We start from the raw sequence: 21,250 nt of genomic DNA, 5'->3' as shown, positions 1-21,250 counted from the left end.
ACGGACCCAAAGGCAAACACAAAGCAACTGAGAGACCCAGCTTGCCTCCCTTACCCTCTGGCATTGAGACGAAGCAAAGGACCAATGAGATTGGTTGCCCAATTCCAGATTTGCTTCTGTTTGGCCATCAGTGTCCACCTTCTGTACTCACACAGTCATGTCCTGGCAGATTAAAACCAGGTTATGTCTCTTATAAATTTAAACTTGTGCTGTGATTTGGGTGAGGGCTCAAGTTGCCCCTTAGCTGTGGGCAGCCCCAGGCATGTCTCATTCATTTTTCCTTCCAGGTGACGCAGCCTCTAACCCAACCATTGTGTCACAGCTTTTGACGTTCTTGGTGGATACACCCCCAGCCCCAACCTCTTCCTTCTGTCTGGATGAAAGAGAACGTTTGGTACCAAATGGTGTTCCACGCCCTGATGGAAACATTTCCCCTGTGTTGCTCTGACCTAAGGAAATTTGGAGAAGCTGTTTCTACATGCCCTTTCTTTGATCCCAGCTCTCAAAAGGTGCCCCCCACCCCCACCCCTGAAGCAGGACCGAGCGATGTGACCCCACACCAGAACAGCTGGGGTCGGGGAAAGACTCATTTAGGGACAGTCATCATTTCTCATCATGGAAGCTCATAAAAATCCATCCTTTGCTATCCGACAAGGTAGGAGATAATGAGAGAAGATGGCTTCAAATGTAAATCATTTGGATCCGTTGGTAACACTGTTTAGAATTAAATTTGTGTGTAATAGAACTTCCGATCAGAAACGAGCAGTTTCCAGGACAAAGCTATCATGACTTCCAGAATTTCATATGGATGTTTCCAACGCTAATGGAGCCGGTGCAGTTCACTTGATAATGCTCTGGGCAGAAAAGCATCATTTTTCCTAGTTCTGTAACCTGCAAACTTGACTGCAGATCATTCACTCTGGTTCTTCCTGCCCAGCATCTCAGAAGAGGCTATCTCACACCTTTCCTGGGCTGAAGGGAGGCGCGTCTGCTGCTTCTACCCACAGCTCCTTCCTGGGTGGAAGAAGATACTCCCTGAGGCTTGAGGGTGACCTGCGGAGCTCTCCTAGGGTCTGACAAAGGTCAGGGTCCCTCCTCAGTCTCTGGGGCTCCACTGCCCTCCTTTCTCGGTCGCACACCTGGGGAGGGGCTGGCTTGGAGCCCAAAGGGCTGACAGAGGCTGGGCTACCCCAGGGCTTCGTTTGGGCATCCTTGAAGCCCAGTGCCCTCCAGAGTGGGATGGGTACCCCTGGTGGCACGTGACATATCCGTGGATGCTACAGAGACATGGCAATAACTGATATCAAATATCATTCCTTCTTCAGCCTGCTTCCAAGGTTTCTGATTACATCATAGAAAAATACGGATTTGGTGAGAAAAGATCTTTACTACCTGACTCTCTTATATTTGCTAACTTCCCCTTATGAAAAAAGAAGGAGAACAGGCCTTGGACGTAGAGCCTTCTTTAGGGGACTGTATCAGCTGCAGCTAAAAAAATACCACATTTAAAACATATTTATTTTGTTATTTTTTTTCTTTATTGGCCACACCTGTGGCATATGGAAGTTCCCAGGCCGGGGATCGAATCTGAGCCACAGCTGTGGCAACGCCGGATCCTTGACACACTGCCCCAGGCCAGGGATCGAACCTGTGCCCCCACAGCGACCCCAGCAGCTGTTGTCGGATCCTTACCCCACTGTGCCATAGTGTGCCATAGTGGAAACTCCAAAAAAGGGTATTCATTTTATAGTTATTTCTCAAGTGGGACAAATGATACTGATTTCCCTTTGCGGTAATGATCAAGATTCCTTCTAAATAAATTTCTTTAACTAAGAAGAGTCTATTTAAGGATGATATTAAGTAAACACATGTCCAAGAGATGCCAGTTTATGGGAAAGATCCTGAAGGTGCCATGCGAATGCTGTAGTCTGGGAAACTGTCCTGTTGCTGCGAAGGGCTGGTGGCAAGAGGGCAGGTCCCCCCCCCCCACACCTGGGAATTCCATCATTGCCCCAGAATGCACTGTCACTCCCTACAGATTCCAAACCCCTTTAAAAATACCACGGCTTTCCTTGATGTTTGAAAAACAGAATAAATGCTCTTTGTAGAAAATTTGGAATATATAAAACACACACACATAAAATACAAAGGAAATAAAAGAAGGGAAAGAAAGGAAAAATCCCCTAAGAGCCCATTTGCCAGAGATAGCCATTAACTAACGTCTTGCTTTATTTTCCTTTGTCTTTTAGTATGCAAACATCCATAAATTTCTTCTCCTTTAAATAAAACTACGGTTACAATGTACATAGAGTCTGTCAATGTCTCTCTTTTTTTTTTTTTCACTTAACATTTTCCTGTGTCACAGTTTTCTGTGATGCCAGGGGTTTCATCATTGAGTTCAAATCAATCTGATACCAGTTATTGAAGCTCATTTTAGGCTTTTGAGTTACACCCGGGGCCAAACAAAGGCACCCAGCCTGGGGGAGTTTACATTCTGATACATTCGGATGAAACACAATCATTCAGTAATCCTTTGAGGCTGGAGATTTAGAGGGTTTGAATTTTTTGTTATTGTAGGTAAATTATGCTGCAGTCAACATTCTGGATCCTGACATCCTTTGCAACATTCCTCTGTCCTTCAGAGAAAACCCTAGACTGGAATCTCTAGACACAAGGATAGGGGCCCTTCAATGCCTGTGGACACATCCACTTTAGTTTTCTTGTGATTATTTGCCACTTGTATCTCCTTCTCAGTGAAGTGACTGCTAATGGATTCCTTCCCTCCACCCCTTTTCAGATTGGCTTCTGTTTTTTGTTTGTTTGTTTGTTTGTTTTCTTCTTATGGCTGCACCTGCAGCATTTGGAAGATCCTGGGCTAGAATTGCAGTTCCAGCTGCAGCTGCAGCTGCCAGCCTATACCACAGCCAAAGCAATGCTCGATCCTTAACCCACTGAGCAAGGCCAGGATCAAACCTGAATCCTCATGGACACTATGTTGGGTTCTTAACCTATTGAGCTACAATGGGAACTCCTGGCCTCTGTTCTTTTTCTTTCCTTTTTTTCTTTCTTAAGGGCTGCACTCATTCCCAGGCTAGCAGTTGAATTAGAGCTGTAGCTGCTGGCCTAGCCATAGCCACAGCAACACTAGATCCAAGCTGCCTCTGTGACCTACACCACAACTCACAGCAATGCTGGATCCTTAACCCACTGAGTGAGGCCAGGGATCGAACTCGTGTGCTCATGGATACTAGTTGGGTTTGTTACCACTGAGCCACGATGGGAACTCCTGGCTTCTGTTCTTTTAACTGTTGCGTTTTGAGGATTCTTTGTATGTTCTAGATACTAGTCCTTTGTTGGGTGTCTCGTTTGCCAGTATTTTCTCCTAATGTCTAGCTTCTCTTTTTTACCAACTCTTCACATGGCTTTTGCAGACCCCAAAGTTTTTAATTTGAAATTTGTCAATTTCATGTCCTTTTAAGCTGAATTATATGCATGATTTAATTATGAAAACCAATGCTTCATTAAAAATACACGTTTCCCAAGGACTTACTAAGCCCCAGGCACTTGTTTAGGGTAAAAGACACTGTGGTGGAAAAAAAAATGTACCACTTTGCTTATATGGGGTTAGACAGTAAAAATATAATTTCATAAGTACTTATATGATTGTGCTGGAGAGAAAGATGCTCTCAAAAAAAAGAGTAGGGGTTTTGAGAGGATGAAACAGAGTCTGAAAAGATTTGCTTCCCTGAAAAAGCATCGTTTACATAGAATGAGAAGAATGAGGGAGAGTTTGCTTTGTAGAAAAAGAAACGTGGACATAGCTACCAGCCTTGGAAGGAGCTTGGTGCATTTGAAGCTAGGACAGCCTGGGGAGGGGGCGGGGCAGACCACACTGGGGGGAGGCACAGACCAAGCTGGAAGGCTCTGTGGGCCTTGGTGGTGGCTAGGACTTTATCCTGAGACCAGCGGGAACCAGTGAAAACTTCCATTGGATGAAGGACCTTGGGAACCAGTGAAAGGTTCTGAAACTGATAGCATGAACGGCCTGAACCTAGCCAGAACACAGACTGGGACTTGAACCCACGTACCAGGACTCGAACCCAACCTAAAGCCTGATTGGGACTCAAACCTGTGGTTTTTAAATTCGTGTTACCCTGTGTCTCGACTCACCAAGGCTCAGGTTCTTGATGCTTCTGCACAGAAGGAATTCAGTGGGAGACAAAGTGATAGGCAAGAAACAGATTTCTGAGGATAGGACGCTGGTAAGAGGTGCAGGTGGGCAGGCAGGGAAGCTCTGCCTGAGGATGCTGTGGGCCACAGTTTTATCATCCAAGGGGCGTGGGGGTTGGAAAGACCCACCTCTTCCTTTCTGGGAGTGGTAGCTTCTCCTTAGCACCTGGTGAGGTGTGTATTCAAATCAGCTGAAGGGCGGTCTTCACAGGCTGGCCCTTGGTCTGAGTCGGAATGCAGGCTTCATCCCATCCCCCACCCAATGACCTGAGGCAGTTCTGGCAGCTCCACTATTCAAGCAAGTCTGCCTTGTTCTGAGGGTTTTCTTGAACTTCCCAGTGGTCTCCCCGCCTCCCCCAGGTTTCCCTCCTTATCTGTGATCCCCTATTGGGACTTCACAACCACCTGTGCCTGCTCCATCCCTCTCAGTTCCTTGGATGAAGGACTTTGGGAACCACTTATGGAACTTTGCAAAGAACAGCAAGTCATATTCTTTGTTTTACAGAAATCTCAACTCTGCACTCCTGTGAAGAGGAAGTTGGATACTTAGATTAGCGGCTGACTTATTTACAGATCCTGAGGTCCAGAATCCCCCATACTTTACAAAAAATCATTTTAGAAATTTCACTTTATGTCAGGTTATTCAAAATGGTCCAAATTATGAGGGAGCTACCCATGCCTAGAGGAAAATGAAGCAGCAGCCATGGCAGCCAGTGATGTAAGTTAGATGATGGGTCAAGGGTGGCCAGAGATCTGTTTTCTGGGCACACCCATCAGGGGCTGGACCACTTCTGTTGGCTGCTGTCTGATGCTGGAGCCTGCTGTGCAGATGGGTGGTGGTGGTGGGGGGGGGTTAAGGATGAGGTGGGGGTTGGGCGGGGGAGAGCCAGGGACTGGCATTGGACTTCTAACCAGCACAGAGGAGATTTGGAGGTGTACATGGTGGCCGGGTCTCCGTGGCGTTGCCTTCTCCAATTTGCTTCTGTGTTTAGGGGCCATTGCTTAGCACTTTGACCTAAGCATCATTCTGGAAGTCCCTGCCCCTTGGAAAAGTTCTCCCTCATCCATCCCTGGTAGCCAGGTGAATAGCGATCTTGAGACACAAGGACAAGAGTAAGGGATGTAAGGGACCTTCAAGGCATTCTCACTTGGGACACCTGGTGGGGACACACAAGTTCCTACTCTTTAGTGGAAATGGCACTTAGCCTGGGCCCGTGGCCTGACCTGCCAGGGGCCAGAAGACTTCTGATGGCAGAGAGGGTGTTTTGGATCCTGGCAGTATCTCGAAGGCGTGTTGGCAAGTGGGGGTAATGTTTGAGGGCTGCTTCCCGTGCTCCCCCCAGGATGCCCAGGGCTGTGTGAGGTTGTTGGCGTCTTGGCCCACAGCGCCCTCGCCCCGCTCCCCAAGAGAGGAGGTGGGTGTTGGAACGTGTGTGAGCTCCTCCCAGGCCACACACCCCACTTGGCTCTTTGTGTGGGTGGAAGGGAAGAGGCCAGTTGTAACACCAGCTGTCAGCACACAAACTGCTTAATTTCAAAATCATGCCACAGACAGAATTAAAAACACCGCACTTGAGTTAAAGTGAGCTAAGGGAACAAAGAGGAGAATTTTTGCACGGAGCAGGGTGACACTGCATAGGATGCTCTGTGGTCCTGGGAGGCCTGGACAGGGTCTCTCTTCGTAAAGCCCGGGAGGCCTTAGGGGTCCATTAATCAAACAGATAACCCTTCACCACGTGCCCATCCCCATCTTAGAATAACCAGTGTCTTTGGGTATACTTGACTCATCTTTTCCCTCGCTGGTCTACAGGTGAAATTTGGCCAATTGTGGACTCAGGGATGCTGCAAATCCACGTTTATTTTAACCATGTGGAAGGTGCGAGAGAGCAGGGAGGGAATGCCAGGCCCGTTCTGCCTGCCTTCCTTGAGGACCGAGATGCTCCTGTTTTTCCTCCGTCTCTGGGACGCCGTCTCTGCAACTCAGCCCCTCCCACGTTAAGACGTTCAGAGCGCAGCTCAAGCGGAAAGGACCCAGAAGCATTTAAGATGTTGCACTTGACTATTAGATACCTATTTAATAGTAGACACAGTTTTGAATGAAACACGAAACAGTAGCTTGGGGGTCGCAGCAGCCTCTTTCCCTGTCCTGGCATTTGGACTGTGTCTGAAATACCTAGTGGAAAGAGAGGGCTTAGTCACCAGTGGACTTGGAGTGATTTGCCAGCCTGTGGGGTGCTGCCTCCTGGTCCGAAATGAGCCTCCCTGACTCTGTGCTCCTTTGGACCCTTGATGCTTCTCCTAGGGCAGGTCCCTGCCTCCCTGCCATCTCTGTGTTCACTCCACAGGCATTTGCAGGTGCCTGTTCTGGACCTGCCTAAGCTCAGCTCCTGGGGAGACCAGAAGTAAGACACAGTCCTTGGCTGTTTAGTTCCATGCTTCTCCTTCACTCTCCTTTGGATGGGCGGTGAGCATCTCGAGGGCAGAGGTAAAGTCTTATTTATCCGTGAATCTTCTAGACATAACATAGTGCCTGGCACTCTCTGGGCCCCTGGAGAACACAGAGCTGGAAGTGGTGTTAGGAATACTGACCTTTCTTCTTTCCTCTTTGCCTCTTCTCTCTGCTGCCATCCTGGACTCAACATTCACTCATTCAGCCAATGCGTTCCCGGGCTGCCTATGTGCCCAGCAAGTTGCCAGATGCTGAGTGAGGCTGGATAATGCAGTCAACCTGGATGTGTGTGTTGGGGGGTTACCTGCACCATGGGTAGGATTTCTGGCTGTGCTGTGACTGCCTCGGTGGCTGTGGGCTGCTAAGACCCCGCCCCCCCAGATAGGGTAGAAAAGGGAGTTGGGCTGAAGACGTTGGACCCCTGCTTCTCCCCGAAGGAGACAGTGGGCTTCCCCGTTTTGGTGCCCTTAGGGAATTCTGTGCACATCCAGATTTACTAGTTGGGAAAACCTCTTATAGGTGAGCCAAATGCTCAGATTTTTAGCCGATAAGAGTTTAGTTTAGGAAGGGGAGTTGCAGGTGGACATAAATTCCAAAGAAGAGAGACGAAAAAATTAAAAAATTTTTTTTTCTTTTGGGGGCCACACCGGAGGCATATGGAAGTTCCCAGGCTAGATGTCAAACTGGAGCTGCAACTACCAGCCTGCGCTGGAGCTTGAGACAAGGCTGGATCCTTAACCCACTGAACAAGGCCAGGGATTGAACCCACATCCTCATGGAGACAGTGTTGGGTTCTTAACCTTCTAAGCCACAACTGGCACACCCAATACCACGGTTGATGCAGACTTCTAGCATGGCTCAGTCAGAGGTGGAGTCCCACAGGGTTCACCTGGGGACCAATGCAGGATATTGAACTCACCTTTTTTTGTTGTTGTTGGTCTTTCTGTCTTTTCTAGGGCCGCACCTTCGGCATGTGGAGGTTCCCAAGCTAGGGGTCTAATCCGAGCTGTAGCCACCAGCCTACGCCACAGGCACAGCAACGCCAGATCCCAGCCACGTCTGCAACCTACACCACAGCTCATGGCAACGCCGGATCCTTAACCCACTGAGCGAGGCCAGGGACTGAACCTGCAACCTCATGGTTCCTAGTCAGATTCATTAACCACTGAGCCACGACGGGAACTCCTGAACTCACCTTTGATCTTCCCTTTCCCTTGACCTTGTCCCCAGGCAGGCTGGAGAGGTGTAGGACTAGGACAGAGACATGGGGCTGAGGGAGGTGAGCATATCATGTTCTAGAGTCTGTGGGGCCTTCCGCCTTCTCCCAGGGAGTTTCTGGCCTTACCCCAAGGCAAGGCTCCAGTTTTGGCACTGGTCTTGCTGCTGGCCGGAGCAGACATTTGCCCCCATCCCGGCTCCCCGGGGGTCTCTTTCTCTCCAGCCCCCTGAGCTCCCGTGGGTGCGCCGGGCTCAGCCTAAGCCTCCCCAGTTAGCTGCTTCCAGGAATTCTCACCTTCCCCAAACCACTAGGGGAAGCCCCTCCTCGCCTCATTTGACTCGATTACACTGCCTCTTCCTCTCTGAAACTCAAAACAGAGAAGTACACTGTGGAGGAAAACTTATTTTTTCTCTCTTCACTCTGGAAGGCAGCCTTGATCCGAATGTTCCTATAGCAACATTAATTCTCTAAGTTGCACCTACTGTATAATAAGTTATATATATAGAAGACCTACTGGGATCCAAGTACCCCATATGTGCAAGCGAATGCGTTAATGCTGCCGTGCGCATTAGCAATGTTCCGCTTCCTGATTTTCCTGCGTTTTAAGTAACAACCTGTGTGTGTGCTGGGTGCTCTGGAGGTAGGGTTTGGGGAGCCGTGGATGTGGGGGCAGTCCTGGCAGAGGCCTGGCTTCACGGGAGACCAGAAGGGCGCCTGGAGGATCTTTGAGTCTCGAGATGGAAATAGACTCGGGGCCACCGGTTGTCCTTCCTCGTCACTGCAAACTTTTCCTCGAGCTCAGCTCTGGCTGTCTTATTAGCCCTCCTCTGACGGCAAAGCTGGACAGCAGGTGTTTGGAGCCAACCAGGACCAGTGTCTGATGCTGCTTGAGTCCTGGGGATGGGCGACCTGGAGGTGACCCCAGGCCAAAGTTTCTGCCCCCTTTCCTCACGAGCTGGTGGAAAATACAGAGGGTGGGCTCTGGGGAAGGCTTGGACCTCTTGCGGGTCTCCGGGTCGTCGTGTATAAGGGCGAGGAAGGTGTTGGCTGTGATGATGGTGGAGAAGATGATGGTTTCCATTTAGAGCCGTGTCCCCGGTCGGGCTGGTACTCGGCGTTTCCTCTGCTCTTACAATAAGTTCTGCGGTCCCGTCCCGCCGTACAGAGGGGGAAGCCGGGGCTGAGCTTCCGTTAGCCAGTCATACCGGCGCCGGAATAAGATCTCTCAGGCTGGTTACCAACAGCTCTGTACCTTGCTCTGCCAGGCGAGCCTTGCACATGGGGCCCCTGCAGATCCGCTGACTCCTTGCCCTGCCCAAGGCTCTTTCCTCGCTTCCTTCCACCGCGACCTCGGGGGCCCACGGCTCGTCTTTGATGCACAGGCTAACCCTGTGGTGGTGAGGTTCCTGACGGCAGCCTGGAGCATTCTGAGGCAGGTTGTGAGATGTGGGGAGCCCTGAGGACTCCTTAAGCACACTGCACACTGGCTGCCCCTCTGCTCCAGGGCCCGGGGACGTGGGTTCCCAGACAGGCCCTGTTGGGGGGCGGAGGAGGGGTGAGGGCCAGCTGTCGCTCACTGTCCCTGTGCCTCCTCACCCTCAGGAGCCCTTCATGCTAAGCTAGCCCGTAGCTCCCCAGACCTCAGTCTAGGACTCAGAAGGTCACCAACCACCAGAGGGCGCCACCCTTCAGTCTTCTGGCTGCTCCCAGAAGGGACCTCAGAAGTGAATGTGGGGTTTTAAGAGAATTACCTTAAAACCAGAGGGCGAAGAGACCAACTCTTTTCTGACTGTTCTTCCTGCATTTAATGAAGGGCCTTTTCCTACTCTGTGCACAGCTGATGGATACCCTGAGGGGGTGTAAAATTCAACAGACAGGCATGGAGATAAAAACCCGTAAAAGTTCTTGGTTTGAAACCTTCTTTTATGGCTCTGTGTGCAAGTGTTCCTGCAAAGCTATTTTGGGAAATGAAATGGTCCATTTGTCCCCTTGTAAAGCTGCGCTGGGCCCCACTGGGCCTCCGTGATCTTGCCCTGTGCCTCTGGCCCTCCTGCCCTGCAGGGCGCCCCGAGGATGGATGGGCAGCAGCGAGGAGCCTGCCAGGTTGCTTCCGGGGCCCCAGAGCCTGGCGTGGCCTCCCTGCATGAACTTGTACCTACCCAGGGGCCATCCCCCAGCATCGCTCTGTGCTGCCCAGGAGGTGCAGTGGGGGTGAGATGCATGCCAATAAGTGTCCAGGTTGGTGCAGGTGGTGAGGGACCGCAAGGCCCCTCCAGTTGACATTGGCACTGAGGGGAGACCCAGGTGGACAAGACATGACTCAGCTCAGGGGCTCATGGCCTGGTGAGCAAGCCTGGTGGGTGGGATGGCAGCTGGCGAGTGGCTCAAGCTCTCATGTTCGTCGTTTCCCCCACCTTCTTCCACCGGCTGGGCAGGGTTCTTGCGGAAGGAATGGCACAGCAGAGCACAGGGAAATGCCCGTCTCTTCCTGACTCTCGGAGTTCAAATTCTATTCGTTTGCTTGAGCTGTCGTAACCAAATAGCACAGACTAGGGGTCTTAAACAATGGATATTGGTTTCCTCACGGTTCTGGAGGCTGGAAGTCCAAGATCAAGGTGTCAGCGGGGTGGGTTTCTTCTGAGGCCCCTCCCCTTGGCTTGTAGATGGTCATCTTCTCCCGGTGTCCACATGGTTTTCCCTCGTGTGCATCTGTGTCCTAATCGGTTCTTATAAGGACACCAGTCACATGGGATCAGGGGCCACCCCAATGAGCTCATTTTAACTTAATTACCTTTTTAAGGGCCTTTCCCTAAATAGTCATGGACTGAGGTACTGGGGTTAGGACTTCAACATATGAATTTTCTTTTTGGCTTTTTAGGGCCACACCTGCAGCATATGGAGGTTCCCAGGCTAGGGTTCGAATTGGAGCTGCAGCTGCTGGCCTACACCACAGCCACAGCAACACAGGATCTGAGCTGTGTCTGTGACCTACGCCATAGCTCATAGCAATGCCAGATCCCCGACACACGGAGCGAGGCCAGGGATTGAACCCATTGTCCTCATGAATACTGGTTGGGTTCGTTAGTGCTGAGCCACAATGGGAACTCCCAACATATGAATCTTGAGAGGACAAAAAGCTTGGTTGATGTTGCTTATTAAGGGAAAAAAAAAAAAAATTCCTGCAGATCCTCAATAGCCTCTTGATTTATTTTTGCTGTAATATTTATTATTATAAAATGATAATAGAATTTACTAATGTTTAGGCGGAGAAAAGGACCCCTTTACACTGTTGGTCGGAAGGTCAGTTGGTACAGCCACTGTGGGAAACAGTATGGAGGTTTTTAAAACAATAAAAGTAGAACTATCATTTGACTCAGCAATTCCACTCCTGGGTATAGATCTGAAAAAAAAACAAACAAACCCAAAATCTACTTTGAAAATATATATGCACCTCCGTGTTCAGAGCAGCATTATTTGTAATTGCCAGGCTATGGAAGCAACCATAGTGGCCATCAGGTGCTCTCATGGCTCAGCAGATGCATGATCTGGTGTTGTCACTGCTGTGACTCTGGTTACAGCTGTGGCTTGGGTTTGATCTCTGGCCCAGACACTTCTGCATGCCATGGTCATGGCCAACCGCCACTCCCGACCCCCCACTCCAGAGTTCTATAATGCCATTTGGCCTTCCGTCAGCCCGGTGCCCATTCACTCTGCCCCCTGCCCTGTAGTCCCTGCTGATGAGAAGAGTGTGTCTTGCCACCCCCACAATAGAAACCATAAACTTTGGGTGGAAATTGTAAGGCAATTGGTCACGCAGATGATCCAAAATGTGTTTATATTCGTTGTGTCTTTTTAGATGGATTTTCACTGATGCGAAAATACTAGAAACATTCCCATTGTGGCTAAGCAGGTTAAGGACCTGACACTATCTCTGTGAGGATGTGGGTGCAATCCCTGGCCTCACTCAGTGGGTTAAGGATCCAGTGTTGCTGTGAGCTGTGGTGTAGGCCGACAGCTGCAGCTCCGGTTCGACTCCTAGCCTGGGAACTTCCATATGCTGCAGGTGTGGCCTAAAAAAAAAAAAAAAAAAAAAACTAAAAAAAAAATTAAAAATTACCAAAAGGAGTTATGGACCCCTGAGACTATATCCACGGGCCTCAACTTGAACGTCTTGGTGTTTGTCAAAAAGAGGGGCATTACCAGGAGGGAGCACCAGCCCCAAAGATAGAGAGAGTGGATTTGAATTCTGTGGGGTTTGAATTCACTGGCTGGTGACTTCGGGATGGAGGCATCAATCCTTGGGGTCTTAGTTTTCTGAAAAATGGTGCTATTTACAAAATGTCGGGTGAGGGGGGAGAGATGTGACCACAAGGACACTGTGGTGTGACCTTTGTCAGCCAGGGTGGGCTGGACAGCTGGACGGTGTGGCGCATGGCACTGTGGTGGGACTACAGGTGGGTGGCGCTGGGGCTGATGCTCCTGTCGCAGGGTCTGGGCATGAGGGCAGCCGTTGGGGGCAGGGCATCTGACTCCTGCTGGGGCACCTTCTTCCCTGAAGAGGGAGAGGGGGAGGAAACGTACCTCAGTTAATGATGTTTGACTCCAAGGTCAAGGACAAGGAGTGATGGCTCCTGCAGAGGGCCTTGCCCAGTGGACACAGGAGCCCTACATGGCGCTCGGGAACCCCAGGCCCAGCCCTCCTGGAGGGGCCTGCCCTGGCTAGGTTAACCCAGAACAGAATCCCCCAACTAACCAAGGGCCGAGGCCTGCCTTTAGGGCAGGGTGGGAGGAAGGCTCGGGGAGGCAGGGCTCAGCCAGGCATCTCTCCCTGGAGGCCACCTTTGGAGGCCCCATAAGCAAGGGTAAGCAGCCCCCTCCAGGATTCAGGCATGGGCGGGCGGTCGGGAGGGGCCCTTGGCGTTAAGTAAGGTCCCTGGAGTGGACGATGAGGCTGCAGACATGGGTGAAGGCCAGAGCCAGCTAGGCTGAAGTGGGGGTCTGGCCCTCCACAGCGGGGACAGCCCACCTGGCGCTCCACTCCTCCCCGCGCAGGCACAACGGATGCAGGTCCCGGACTGAGAGCCCCCACGGCCTCCTGTGGCTGACACTGCTTCCCTCCTCTCCATCTTCTGGAAGTCTAGCGGGTTCTGCCTGCATCTCCAACAGGGCCCTGAAGGTGGGGGGTCTGCTGCTCATTGTTACCCTCCAGCTCTCCAGCCTCTGAGGCTTTGCTGTCCCAGCTGTGAGCATGACCGTGGGCTGTGTGCATGTATCTGTCACATGACTGTGCAGTGGTGGAGCGGGGGATGATGGAGGGCTGGAAAGAGAGGGAAATGGAGCTGGGACAAAACCCAGAAGAGAGGGCTGGACGTATATGCTCACATCAGGTGTGATGAGCGGTGGCTGGGGACCCGCCTTTGCAGGCAGCACGGGGGTGTTGGTCTCCATTGCGCTAAAGGAGGTTGGCCACCCCCTCCCCTTCCTACTGGAAGTCTCTGCTTCTCTCCTGGCTGGAGCCCTTTCTTTTTCTTTCTTCCTTTTTTTTTGGTCTTTTTGCCTTTTTTCTAGGGCTGCACCCGCGACATATGGAGGTTCCCAGGCTAGGGGTCGAATTGGAGCTGTAGCCACCAGCCTACGCCAGAGCCACAGCAACGTGGGATCCGAGCTGCGTCTGCGACCCACACCACAGCTCATGGCATCCACCACAGCTGGATCCTTAACCCACTGAGCGAGGCCAGGAATGGAACTTGAAATCCCATGGTTCCTAGTCAGACTCATTAACCACTGAGTCACAACGGGAACTCCTAGAGCCCTTTCCTTATGGAGCAGTTGCTGTCTGTCTGTCCATCGAGTCAGAGGCTGCAGAACGGGCTCCTTGAGCCACCAGCTGCCCCCTTAATGCAGGGTCCACGTGAGACCCCGTTCAGAATAGTTTCCAGCCCCTGAGCTGGCAGGGCCCCAGATTAACTTGGTAACTCTGGGCCAGTTCAACAAATTTACTGTTATTCCGGCTTGGTAATTAACACCCTTGCTGCCTGCTCCAGCAGCCGATGCGAGAGAGATTTAAGGGAATATTTTAATCTGAAATCTAGCAGCAGGGAGATAAGAGTGGCGTGGCGAGGCTGGGCTGCAAGCACCAATATTTATCGTCTGCGACTGACCATCCGACGAGTGAGTTCTGTTCGTCACTTCAGATGGATAGCTAATTACTCTCTGTGTTTATGATTTCAATTTCTGTCCTTCGTGGGGTTGTGGTGAATTAGCTTGGTGCCATTTTCTAAAATATCAAGCATTTTTATACATTAGGTAGAGTGAATGGCAAATACTTGATGTAAAGTCTGCAGTTTTACTCCATAACCAGATTGTAAAATATGAACTGAATTAATCATAACTGCGAAGACTAATGATACGTTTTCTCTTATTTTATCTTTAGTGCCTTTCAGATCATGTTTTAAAACCTTCCCCGTCTGGCGTTGGGAACGCAGCCGCGGCTTGGTGGTGGATAGCAAGAGGCAAAGGTCAGACCGGAGGCTGCACAAATATTGTGTGCTGGATTTATTGTTTTAATTAAGAGCGTGGCAGTTCATCATAAACTGTTTATGGCGTTTCTGCACAGTGCAGCATTTTGAAATCAGCTGTTTTAATGAAAACATAATGTCATATCTGTCAAAGTTCTAAATATTTTGAAAGTGAAATATGGAAACAAGAACTTTGATTCTCGGCTTACCGAGATTAGCTCATTGAATTGCTTTTAAATCCCTTAAGAGGGTCACATCGTGGGTACCGTAGGGCTTCACGTAGGTGACTGAGAGAAAAAAAATTCTAGGAGGTTCTCAAGCTGGTTATTTAATAGTGAAAATACAAGTTGAAGGTTAATGTATCGAAAAACAAAACCATTACAGTTGGCATTGGGGTTTTAGATTAAAGATGCAATAATGGCTGTGCAGGGGCCTTGATGCGGAGCTGTTTGGGGAGGCCTAATTGTACAGAGAGGGAGCCAGCCGGGAGCCTCTCGGGGTGGGAGAGGAATTGAGGCACCCCCTGTCCTTTTCCACTGGTGAAGCCCCGACATCGCCGTGTTTGCAGCTAATTATTTATAATGACCTCAAAGATGATGAGGTTTTGTGGACTTTTCAGGCTGAGCAGTTTGCAATCCTAGCAATTCCCTCTCGTGGTCGCCGGGCATCGCGTGGAGACATGTCAGCCATTCTTGGTTACATTTGTTAGGGAGTCGGATAAAATATTTGTCTAATCTGGAAATTGTATTTTTAGCTGTACTCTCATTGGAAACAGAAATTAAGCTTGTCATTAGATGCGGGGCCACAGGAGTTGACTGAACAGGGTAATGTATGTTACATTCTGTGCTCTACTTGGTCAAGTTTCATATATATCGTATTCCATATTATTTTATTAACTTTAATATCTGCACTTCCTATTACCAGACATGCCCCTCATTCAAAGCACAGAGGCACAGTTCTCTAATCAGAAGTGACAGGCTATATACTTTCTCTCAGCCATTACTCGGTAGCCTAGAGCAAAGAACTCTGTTTCCTTGAAAATGTTTTGAATTGGGTTATTTTTATTGAAGTATTAAAGTAATTCTTCAGATTTTAGGCTATTATTTAAGTACTTTTGGGAGAATACAATAACCTCCGGATTCTATAGGCTTTGTTCCTTTAACAATCCGAGCTGCTAAATGCATCTTTTTAATGCTGGTTATATAAGTGTCTCTGAACTCATCTGACCAGCGGAAGCTGGGAGTGTTCAGGTAATTATAGAAAATTAGTAGGCCAAATTAGTTTAGGAAAGCACAAAAGTGTTACATTAAAACTGCTCGCAAAATACAGGCCCTGCTGGCCAGATTTTCAGTGACACATTAGCATTTCGGATTATCTTTGTGTTTTTGTAGTTTGGTTGAAATTCAATAAACTGGTTAGGAAAGCTGAAACCGGCTGCAGGTTGGTGTAAATCTGAGAATAGACTCATGATTTCTACCCAAATGCCAATCTGTGGAGTGCCTGTTGTGGCTCTGTGGGTTAAGAACCCTACTAGCGGAGTTCCCTTTGTGGCTCAGGGAAAAAGAATCTGACTAGTAACCAGGAGGAAGCAGGTTTGATCCCTGGCCTTACTCAGTGGGTTAAGGATCTGGTGTTGCTGTGAGTTGTGGTGTAGGCTCAGATCTGGCGTGGCTGTGGTGTAGGCCAGCGGCTACAGCTCTGATTTGACCCCTGGCCTGGGAACCTCTGTATGCCGTGGGTGCCGCCCTAAAAAGACAAAAAAAAAAATTAACTGACTAGCATCCATGAGGATTTGGGTTTGATCGCTGGCCTCTATCAGTGGGTTAAGAATCCCGTGTTGCTGCAAGCTGCAGTATAGCTCACAGATACAGCTTAGATCCAGCGTTGCTGTGGCTATGGTGTAGGCTGGCAGATGCAGCTCTGATTCCACTCCTAGCCTGAGAACTTCCATGTGCCACAGGTGTTGCCCTAGAAAGAAAAAAATTTCCAATCTGTAATGTCGGAGGAGGTGGCAGTAGCGAAGGCCAGACTCTGCCCTGTGCATCTGAGCAGGAGAACTTATGGTTGGATGGCCCCATTGTTGGGGTCTTTTGGGTGTCCCCACTTCAAGCCACGGGGGGTGAGGAGTCTCATGGGCTCCTTTCTGGAATTAGCTCCAGTTTACCAAGAGTTATAAAGAGGAGGCTCTTCCCACTCACCCCCTTAACCAGCGTGCCCGTGACACCTGTACTTTGGATGTCCAGGGATGAGGGGTGTCAGCAGAAGTTTGAGGAAAGAGGACTAGTCTTCACTGAGAACTCAGCACTCACCGTGCGTAGTCATGGGCATGTGGTCTTACTGAACCCTCGGCAGAGGCCGAAGAGGGAATCCCATCTGCTCAAGGCCAAGTGAGCAAATGGCAAAGTCGAGGTTGGAACCCAAGTCTGACACCAAGATTCTTCCGCTCTGCCATACCATCTCCGCTGAGCCCCGTGAGAAAGGTTACACCCCATCCCTTTCCTTTTGTCAAGTCTCCAGGTGGTTTTGTTTCCAGTTGGTCACTTCATGAGCGACTCAGAGACAAGAAGGTCTCAAGAGGGGTTTTAGGTGGAACAGTTTGCAATATATATGTAACCAAAAAAAAAAAAAAACCCCAAAAAACACCAACAAAAAACCAACCAAAAAACCCCCCAAAGCCAGGAAAATCAGTACTAGAACCACTGGAAAAATACCTAGACCCACATCCCTCTCATAAACCCATTAGAATTAACTTTACAGTGTGGAGAAACTGACGAGATTAACCATGCACTAAGTGCAAATCCAAGAACCTACTAGGGAATCCCAGCTGCAAGATAGACTTGGAATTCATTTAAACATCAAAATTCTAGCCAATAATCTAGACATTCTGCTGTGGGATCAAGTACATGGAACGGGGAACTTCTGACACTTGGTAGGAATGTGTATACAAAAAATAGGGAAGTGTATATCCTTGGCAGAGATGTTAAAGCGAATGTGATAATGAAAGGCATTAAAAGCAAAAGCGGTTTCCAAAGCAACCAGCCAGACATCGCACAGAGCCATATGGGTATCACCATTCGGTGACCGCTCTGGATGCTGTGGTTCTAGCCTTGAACCAGGGCATGTTCCAGCAGGCTGAAATGCTGACCAAACGGCTGTTGTTGTTATTCTACTAACCCCCGTGTGTGCGCTAACAGTGCGAGGTTTACATGTGTATAAAATCTTAGATCTTTAGAGTAACCTGTTAGACTGGCATTGGCACCCTCATTTTAGAGATGAGGAAACTACATTTCTTTGACTTCTCAGCCCAGGGAATCCAGTTACACAAAGCACAGTTTAGTTGGAGACAAAGGGAGAAAACATTGTTTTAAGGAAATGTGCTTGGAACATCCTTTATTATGTGTTCTGCTTGGGAACTGTTGTCCTTCTACCGTGCTTGACACTCAGTGGCAGAGATAGGGATGTTCACTGAACATTCCCTTCTGTTCTCTCAGATGTCCAGCTCCCCTGCAAAGACAAAGGGTGCACCTTATTCTAGTCAAAGGGCTGCTTCCATGGGAAAGCATTGAAGTGCCTGGGTGGGGCTACCAGTAGTTTGCTTCCTCTGCTCAGAGAGGCCTCTGTTGAGATGTAGGAGCCACAAGATCAATACGGCCTGGGCCACTGAGTCACAGGGAATGTAGGATGCTCAGCAGATTTTGTGAGAGCAAGAATGTAACATTGTTGCATTAAACTACTGAGCTTTGAAAGTAACATTGTTGGGTTAAGCTACTGAGCTTTAGGGGTTGCTTGTTATAGCAGCACAAGCTTATCCTCTCCTGGCTGATACACCCCTGTAGGCACTGGCTTTGGTAACTCCTCCCCTCCTCCCAGGGCCCGGAATTGGAGGCTCCTCTTCCTCTTCTCTCCACCTGGTGGGCTCCCCATCCTCTTCAGTTTCACTCAGGGATGACTGACTTTCCGCGAAGCCATTTGTGATCTTTACATTAGGGACGTGGTATAAAAATGAATTGTATTGTTTGGGTAGATGTCACCATTGGCTGCTCTTTGCTGAAACTGACTGTAACAAGTGGTCGGAGTTTCCACTGGAGGGTAATTTATATTTGTTCGAGCTGCCACCAGCTCCTTATTTAGTTTGCATAAACTACCCAGGACAGAAGAGGAATCTCCCCGGACCGTGTTTATCTTGTGGAAGTGGAGCTTGCTCTAGAGGGTGGATCACTCCTCACATGGGCCTCCCTCCATCCCTTTTAGCGATGAATAATCAGTCATCAGGAGAGGGGATTAAAAAATAGATTTATTGCTATTTCTAAAAGTCAGAACTAGAGGATGAGTAAATACAACAGATGTATAAGAACGTAAGTAGAAACACTATTTTACAATAACACGTACTGAAACACATTTATGTACTGGGAACTATGAAAAATAGCTCTCTTTAAATGATTTAATATTTGCTCTTCCTTGTATACAGTTGAGTTTCCAGTGGGAGAACAAAGATGCTCACAGCTCTCTTGGCTTTGGTGAGAATGCTTCCTGAAAGCCTTCTGGAGTGCTCTCTGGAGCCAGTGTGTGGTTTAGCAGTACTAGCAGCACATATGTGTATGCATGTTGCCCTATTTTCCCATCTCCCAGACACATGTGGAATCATTACTGGGGTTCAGAGGACCCCATGGCCAGAGTCAAACAAGAAGGTCATCTGGAAGAATGTCTGTTTATGAAGTTTCTTCTGGAGGAAAGGAGAGGGTGCTGTCCCATCAGGAGCTTGTCCTGTGTGTCTGGGATTGCTCTCCTGTGAGAACTCCCATGTTCAAGGCCACTCTGGACAGTTCATTTCTGCTGATGGTGAGGATGCAAAGCCTTACCTGGAGACAGGCTGACTTCATAACCTTGGCCTCTTTCAGAGGCTTCATCAGGTGGGCTGTGTTGATTGGATTGATCCCATGGAAACAGATTCTAATAAAATCTAGACTTCTAGACATACCTTAGAGTCCTTGAAAGCAGGTGGTGTTTGTAGTGTCTGAAACAGTGGATTGTTTGGAAGGGTTTTGCCTTGGGCTTTTTGAGGACCTTGAAGATTAGGGGGTTTTGAAGCTGACGTTGAACTTCAGGAGTGATGTGGCTCAGGGTTGGTGATAGTGACACATGTCACAACAGCACAGAAATGGAAAGCCAACTGGTTGGTCCAGTTTGGACCACACACAAAGGGATGAGTATCTTTTCCTAGAACTGACTTCTTCTTAAAGGCATTGGCTGCTTGTTTTGGCATCTGGGTTACTGTGTAGGTTTTAAAATTTTGGTCCAGTCCAGTGATTGGAGAATGATAAGAGAACAGTGTGTTTGGAACAGAGAATAGAGATGAGGGGTCAGATCTCAGATATCTTTGATACAAACAGATCTCTTCTGGGCATAGCTTAGATACTGGAGGTAGGGTTTTTACGACACTTTTCCCCACCCTTGTGCAACTAACCAGACTTTCTTTCTGAAGAAAGTGATCTGGATGAGATGTAAATGTCACCACAAAATTCCCCTCCAAACAATGACAGAATTTGCAATATTTAGGAATGAGAGGTAGTCTGCATGGCTTGTCATCTTTTTTTTTTTTTGTCTTGTCATCTTTGTTTTGTGTACCATATCACATACATGTCTGTGGGTGCGTCTGTGCCCGCATGGGGTGCCTACTTATAATTGCCCAGTTTGGGACTTTGTGACTGAAAAATCAGATCACCTAGGTGTGTGCTCCTTTTGCATATGTGGACTCACCAGTTTCAGGATTACTGAACTGGCTTCTCTCTTTTTCTCTGAGCAACCTCCATACTAATGCAATATTAAGGACTGCATAATTAGCCACCTTAATAAATTTTTCCAAGATGGATAGGCGATGTTTGGCTTCTCTGCAGAAGAAAACATTCCTCTAATAGTATTCTGTGGGAAGCTATGGCAAGAACAATGAGCAGAAATATCTGGAAATATATTAAGATCTATGTGCATATATTGGACATTAGCACCATACACTCAGCATATTGGGAATATGCTTCAAAATATTTCAAACATTGTTGACCTTTGTTATATAATCCCGGGCTCGGGGAAACATATTTGCATAGACTTAGCAATATATTGTAAATAACTACCCAGGACAGTGTGTATTTTTCCTTAAGATGCAGTATTATAAGCAAGACATTAAATTATGCCTATCAGACAAAGCAGCCGGATCTCTACATTTTTTTATAGCACATTCTATTGGGAAGACATCCCTGCTTCTAAAAAGCACATGCATTAACTGCCTGATTCATGTGGTGACACGTGGCATATCCAAATGCGTTATGGATCTCTCAGGAATAAAAACAACATAGCAAAACCATCACCTTGGGATGTTCATTGAGTGAATATTTTACAGACACACTCCTTTTATATTTATATAATAATTTAGTGTTATGACAATTTTTTTAGCAGAGTTGGCAGTTTTTCTTTTTTATAATGGTATTATATTTGTGAGCCTATTAAGTGCATATGGGATAAACTACAGAAAAAAAGTATTTTTCATAATTCCTCAGGGTGCTGGTAGCAAAAAAAAAAAAAGCATATTGGTTTAGAAAAATGTTAATAAAAGGTCAAGCAGAACTTTCCAGTGCTTAGCATGACAGCGGTGGCAATTTTGAGGCTCTTTTTGAATTGTATATTCAGGAGAGGTAGGGATTTATGGTGCTTCCAGGAGGAAGCCAGAACCTCATGTCGTTTCTGTAAGGGAGACTGACCCTTTGCTTGGGCTTATGAGTTTTTTTTTTTTTTTTTTTCCTTCCTAGGGCTGCACCTGCGGCATATGGAGGCTCCCTAGGCTAG

General features: G+C 48.3%; 1 protein-coding gene across 1 annotated transcript in view; it reads left to right on the top strand.

The window, feature by feature from the left end:
• The window catches only part of LOC125133183 (uncharacterized), a 298,644-nt gene that overhangs the window by 65,676 nt on the left and 211,718 nt on the right, over nucleotides 1-21,250 (top strand). Inside the window, exon 3 of the mRNA XM_047791316.1 lies at nucleotides 14,332-14,416. Within this exon, the coding sequence (XP_047647272.1) occupies nucleotides 14,332-14,416 (85 nt within the window). The remainder of the gene's footprint in view (nucleotides 1-14,331; nucleotides 14,417-21,250) is intronic.

The sequence above is a fragment of the Phacochoerus africanus genome, chromosome 8 (genome assembly GCF_016906955.1).
Source record: "Phacochoerus africanus isolate WHEZ1 chromosome 8, ROS_Pafr_v1, whole genome shotgun sequence".
NCBI classification, from domain to species: Eukaryota; Metazoa; Chordata; class Mammalia; order Artiodactyla; family Suidae; genus Phacochoerus; species Phacochoerus africanus.
The sequence above is the reverse complement of the archived record's forward strand: the minus strand, read 5'-3'. Positions and strand labels throughout refer to the sequence as shown.